The sequence below is a fragment of the Bos javanicus genome, chromosome 10 (genome assembly GCF_032452875.1).
Source record: "Bos javanicus breed banteng chromosome 10, ARS-OSU_banteng_1.0, whole genome shotgun sequence".
In the NCBI taxonomy this organism is placed as follows: domain Eukaryota; kingdom Metazoa; phylum Chordata; class Mammalia; order Artiodactyla; family Bovidae; genus Bos; species Bos javanicus.
The window spans coordinates 26170606-26176976 of record NC_083877.1 but is presented as its reverse complement, the minus strand read 5'-3'; the positions used below and the strand labels follow the sequence as shown (position 1 = coordinate 26176976).

At 40.9% G+C, this 6371-nt stretch overlaps 1 protein-coding gene across 2 annotated transcripts; it reads right to left on the bottom strand.

Annotated features, from left to right (window-relative positions):
- Nucleotides 1–354: 354 nt before the first annotated feature.
- Nucleotides 355–5188, bottom strand: RNASE11 (ribonuclease A family member 11 (inactive)). 2 transcript variants are annotated; one of them, XM_061430620.1, is made up of 2 exons: nucleotides 4024–5188; nucleotides 355–1612 (listed from the first exon to the last, which is right to left on the bottom strand). In XM_061430620.1, exon 2 carries the CDS (start codon nucleotides 1576–1578, stop codon nucleotides 982–984), a length of 597 nt encoding a protein of 198 aa, XP_061286604.1. In that variant the 5' UTR covers nucleotides 1579–1612; nucleotides 4024–5188; the 3' UTR covers nucleotides 355–981. The 2 variants fall into 2 exon arrangements, with proteins under 2 accessions (XP_061286604.1, XP_061286603.1); XM_061430619.1 differs by lacking the exon at nucleotides 4024–5188 and adding an exon at nucleotides 2130–4015.
- Nucleotides 5189–6371: the final 1183 nt, after the last annotated feature.

Below are 6371 nucleotides of genomic sequence, written 5' to 3'. Positions count from 1 at the left end.
ACATGCATTTACTTAAAATTAGGACATTGAAAATGGTTTTTTGGGTATACCAGTGTGCTGTCTTCCCAGTCTGCCAGCTTTCTGAATAAAGTCACTATTCCTTGCCTTAAAATAAAATTAGGACATTAAAAAAGGGTCTCACCATAGAGGGAGGATGTATGATGAGGAATTGAGAACACATACACACACATTTGTGAACAAGATAACCGTCCAATTTTATGTAGAGTGTTGGACCATGAAGATTTACAAATAGACTTGGCATAGACTTGCTATTTCCCTTCTTTCTACCTCCTTTATCCCTCCATAGCTTGACATTCCTCTCCCAGGGCCCCTGGAAATCAAACTATGCTTGAGTAAAAATTACAATAGGAGCTTTATTTTTTCTCTCTGTAGCAACTTGTGAAATAGAAAGGGGAAAAGATGGAGGAATGGAGATTGGATAGGGCTGTAGCCGTTGACTGAAGGCAACAGCTAAACCAAAGGATCTCTTCTTTTGGCATCTTCTAGAGCACATGCAGATCCCATGGCTACATAGGTGGCACTCACACTCGTGTGCATGCATAAACGTACATTTTCTTTGAAGAGAAGCAATGATAATAATATCCCCCTGTCATTCACTATTTCTCTGAATCATCTCAGTGGCAGTACAGTTAACTTTCAATACTCTGTACTGGTTTGGAGCCTTCTCTCCTTAATTTTGTCAAGTTGGGTAAACTCTACTTCTTGGCTTTATAGCTGAGCTAGGATGGAATTCAGTTTGGTTCAGAGAAAGTTTGTACATGCATATGTGTATATGGGAGGCAGAAAGAGAGAATGCATCTACACTCCAGCATCAGTTATACATTTCAATTGAATTATCTACAATTGTGGATTTGTTTCATTTCTCCAGTTGGTACAAATAATTAAGAGTTTCCTATAGTGCTGAAAGGATAGATGTGGATAGTAGAAAGCAACAACCAATAATGAAAAGTTCTGTGGGATTTACAAGTTAGAGACACTAACTAACCAGCTCATCAGAGAATGACTTGTCAGCACCACCAAAATTTTCTTTAATGAAGTAACACCATGGTGTTGGCAACTGGGGGACTGTTTGCCCACAGTGAACTGGCATGTAGTGGTCCTCAGTTCTGGAGTCTCAGAGCAGCTTATGCCTGAAGTCTGTCCACACTTGCAGCTGGGGGCTTTGGGTACCCCATCGACCACTTCCACAGAGCCATGGATGAAGTTATTGCTCAACTTGAATGACCCGTTAGCTTCTGAAACTTTTCTCCAGACTGTCATGTCATTGCAGTAATGTTTGTTATTACCTGGATTGCATTTGGGGGGCAAGCTATAATGTAATCTTCTAAAGGTCAATAATGAGGAAGACACATCTTTGGACATGCTGAGGCTGGTATTTTTATATGACACAGTCAAATTTATTAATACCTCAATGGTGTGTTTTTCCTGGTAACTTTTTGCCATGTCATATTTCATCTCTTTCTCTAAAAATTCTTCTTTAATTATCTCCATTATACTTTCTGAAACTCCTGCAAAAATCACCCCCAGGCCAAGTAGCAGCAGAAAGAAGATCTCCATCTCAGATCTAGGGCAAACTCTTCTGCAGTAAAAACTAAAAGATAAAAATGAAGAAAATATTAAACGAGTAGCTCTCTTTTCTTTATGACATTCCCAGGGTTGACTCCTACACATAAGCTAAGACATCTACACCTATTAATGAAAGAATAAGATAGGAGAAAGACAATCAGCTGTGTAATCTGAAGATCCAACTTCAAACCCCTGTTTATCCACTAATAAGCAATTTATTCCACCTCATGTAATTAACTTCAGTTTCCTCTTGCGAAAAAAAGAAAATATGAGAATTATATAAGATAATATGTCTAAAGTACTCAGAACCAAGTAGTCATTTCTCTTTCTTTTCACCTCATCTATAATCTCACTGGTAAAGTCTGTAATCTCTGCAGGGGGTCCCAATAATCTCACCTAACATATTCCTCACTATTGCTGTGAATCCTCCAGCCTCACACAGTACCTGGCACATGGCAGCCACGTGAAAAAACCACCATGATATTTTCCCATCTCTCATTTCTTTTCCCACTGATTATCAGTCATGGAATTTCTGTCTTTACCAGTTCATTTGGCAAGTTGATTGTGTGGAGAAAGATTCCAGCTTGTTGCAAGGCAAGAAGTGAAATTGTATTCATTTCCTGGGAGTTTCTCTTACTGGGTCTAACAACGGAAGGAGGTGCAAGAAGGAGAAGGCAGAATTGTCTGAGATAGAAGGAGGAGACAAAGTGGAACCAGTGATGCTCGGAGAACTGAATGCAGTGTCCACTTGGCTGTCAGAATCCCAGTGCCCTTGGGCAGTATCATTGCTTCTTCTCTTGTGAAATCTTCCTTGTTTATTTCTACTTCAACCCAGAGTAATTTTTGCTGTTGTTTTTGAAACCCTACAGAATAGATAATATTGTGCTTGATTTAATACATTATTTTTTTTTAATTTTTGAAGTTAGTTGGTACAGTTTTTCTCCTTTTTATTAAAGCTGGAAATTTCTTGAGCCTGGAAAATAGCCTCTGTTTCTTTTCATTCTCTACAGGACGAATGAACTATATATGTCCTAGTTTCTCATAAGGTTTGCCAACAACATAACATGGTTTGACTATTGTAGAAAGTCCTTTACTTGAGGTCAGTGCTGGAAAATTCACAATAAGAATCCCAGAAGGAATGGTTATTTGGGGTAATAAAAATTCTTTCTCTTGCTCTAGAATGACCATCTCCATTTTTTCCCTCTTTTTTTCTCTCCCACCTCTAAAAGCCTCCTTCCCTTATACTTGTATCTACTGTATTACCTCCTAATCACTAGTCCTTGCCTCTCCAATTCCTTCAATATGCTACTTTTCTAAAAACACACTTGCAGTGACACTATTTCAAGAACATTGAGATATTTCTCATTGTCTCTACAAGGTAATCTAATCTTCTGAGTCCACTTGGTCAAAATTCTATTTGATCTGATCCCAACCTGCCTCTCAAGGATGATCACCCATTATTTTGGTATACAGACCTGTTCCAGTCAAATCAGTGTGACCCGCCCTCCTGTGAGTACACCCTATTCTGTCCTGTGCGTGAAATTAGAGCAAAGACCCAGTACCAAAAACACATGAGCCTTAGTAATCAGGTCGATTAATTATTGATAGATTATTAAGAATTCAGTGGATGTTTTCATGTGTGTGCCTTGAGCACAGACTTGGTACAGGTTGAAGGGAGGAGGGAAGAAGAATTTGAACTGCTTCCTAAATATCCTCTACCATCACATCAATAGTGAGGGGCTAATCGGAAAACAGGAGACAACAAGGAGAAAAGTAAACAAGAAGAGCAGTACAGAAACGCCCAGTTTTTCTAAAACATTTTACAAGGGAAGAATTCACAGCCACCTGGGTTTGATTGGGGTTGCTGGTACCCATTTTAAAAAACTATGCCCCTGACTCCTTTCAAACTACAAATGTCTAAAATGTCACAATTCATTTGTGGGATTTGATTCTTGGAAAATGAAAATACTCCTAGGATAGATTCCATTTTACAGTCTTAGTTACTTACTTTAATGGGAATGCATTTATCTGCAAGATTTTGTTTTTAAATAGAAAGAAAGAGGTTAGGGGAGGAAGGGAAGGAAAAGTACTAAGAAGGAAAGAAAGGACAATTAAGCCGAGGGAGAGAGAGAGAAAAAGGAATCAGAAATCAGAACATAGAAACATAGGCCTAAAGCGGTTCAAAAAAACAAAAAGCAAAACCCCATTTCAGCTACATTTTCTCAGGAAATGATTCTGCTACCAGGACCCAACCTGTCACACGATAGGGGTCAGCTATTCCTTCTCATCATCTGTTCCGACACTGGGGGCTTTGCTTCCCTGGTGACACCCACACTTTCATAAAGACAAGGACCATGGGATTCATTACTCACAGAGAAATGAGTAATGGAACTCAGCTGCAAAAGAGCTACCCCAGAGAGGTAAGCCTCTACTTACAAGGTTGCCAAGTGTTCTTTACAAATGATTGTCACTCCCTGTCCTCCATAAATGTCACCAGTCTGTTAGAACTTGATGTTTACCAATGACAGAGTTACCAAATAGCATAGGTTGATCTGACCTTGAATTACGTACAAATAAATAATTGAATTGTTTGAAGTCTCTCAACTGAAAAGATAAGAACAGACCAGGCCCTCTAAAGCTTATGTATTGCCTGTGTCTGCTTTAGCTCAGTGTATGAGTGTCTGGCTCTCACAGGATTAAACTGTCATAGCTCAGATTTAGTGACCCCATAACCTGGCCCTTACTTGCCTATTACCCCTTTTTTTCTTACTACTCCCTATCTCTGACAACTCCAAAAAGATTCTAGATTCCCTAAGAAATAGAATTGTGGAGTCATAGACCTGGCGGCGGCTGCTGCTGCTGCTAAGTCGCTTCAGTCGTGTCCGACTTGGTGCGACCCCATAGACGGCAGCCCACCAGGCTCTCCCATCCCTGGGATTCTCCAGGCAAGAACACTGGAGTGGGTTGCCATTTCCCTCTCCAATGCATGAACATGAAAAGTGAGAGTGAAGTTGCTCAGTCGTGTCTGACTCTTTGCGACCCCAAGGACTGCAGCCCACCAGGCTCCTCTGTTCATGGGATTTTCCAGGCAAGAGTACTGGAGTGGGTTGCCATTGCCTTCTCTGAATAGACCTGGAAAGATGCTTAAAGATTATCTAGTTTTATCTCTTCACTTTACAGATGAGGAAACTGATATAGAAGAACAGAACTTAATCAAATCCCCAGAATTAGGAGTCTCTATTTCCCTTCCTTCTCTTCCTTTGCCCTCTCATTCTAAAGACCCTCTGTCCATAGCAAATGAGGAGGAACTAAACAAACAGTCCAGTTCTAAGAACTAAAAGGGGAAAGAATGATTAGTCTGAGTCAAAGTAATCTCTGTTCCTTCTGGGGACACAAAGAGGAAATAGACTGAACCCTGAGAGTCTTGATCCTTCCCTGGGAAATCTTTATCCATTTCTTTCTAGCCTTTAAGGGAAACGGTTTCTGACCGATTAGGCTTCTTCTGATCTCCTTTTCTTTTTCTTTCAAGGCACAGAGGCAGCTGTTGAATAAGAGCAGGTACAGCTTGAGCTATACACATCATCCTTATAGAAGACCTTAAGAGATGACCCCTACTGTCCATAGCAAATGAGGAGGAACTAAACAAACAGTCCAGTTCTAAGAACTAAAAGGGGAAAGAATGATTAGTCTGAGTCAAAGTAATCTCTGTTCCTTCTGGGGACACAAAGAGGAAATAGACTGAACCCTGAGAGTCTTGATCCTTCCCTGGGAAATCTTTATCCATTTCTTTCTAGCCTTTAAGGGAAACGGTTTCTGACCGATTAGGCTTCTTCTGATCTCCTTTTCTTTTTCTTTCAAGGCACAGAGGCAGCTGTTGAATAAGAGCAGGTACAGCTTGAGCTATACACATCATCCTTATAGAAGACCTTAAGAGATGACCCCTACTCCCTCTACATTTAGGATAAAGTCTAGGATGAGTGTGAGATGAATGAAGTACTCACTCTGCAGGTACAAACTGTTAAAAGCCCAATAATCAAGATAAACAGTATTTTATTGCAACATTTAAAAATAAATTTAATGTGTATGACACAAAAGAACCTATCTATGAAACAGAAATGGGCTTCACAGGTGGCAACAGTGGTAAGGAACCCATCTGCCAATGCAGGAGATGTAAGGGACAAGGGTTCGATCTCTGGGTCAGGAAGATCCCCTGGAGGAGGGCATGGTAACCCACTCCCTTTTCTTACCTGGAGAATCCCATGGACAGAGGAGCCTGGTGAGTTACAGTCCTTAGGGTCACAAAGAGCCCAAAACAACTGAAGCAATTGAGCACGCACACATGAATCAGAAACAGACTCACAGACATAAAGAACAAACTTGTGGTTGCCAGAGGGAGGGCACGAGGAAGGGATGGATTGGGAGCTTGAGGTTAGCAGTTGCAAGCTATTATATACATTTAGAATGGATAACAACAAGGTCCTACAGTATCAGTTCAGTTGCTCAGTCATGTCTGGTTCTCTGCAACCCCATGGACTGCAGCACGCCAGGCCTCCCTGTCCATTCCCAACTCCCGGAGCTTGCTCAAACTCATGTCTATCGAGTCAGTGATGCCATCCAACCATCTCATCCTCTGTTGTCCCCTTCTCCTGCCTTCAATCTTTCCCAGAATCAGGGTCTTTTCCAAGGAGTCAGTTCTTCGCGTCAGGTGGCCAAAGTGTTGGAGCTTCAGCTTCGGCATCAGTACTTCCAATGAATATTCAAGACTGATTTCCTTTAGGATTGAC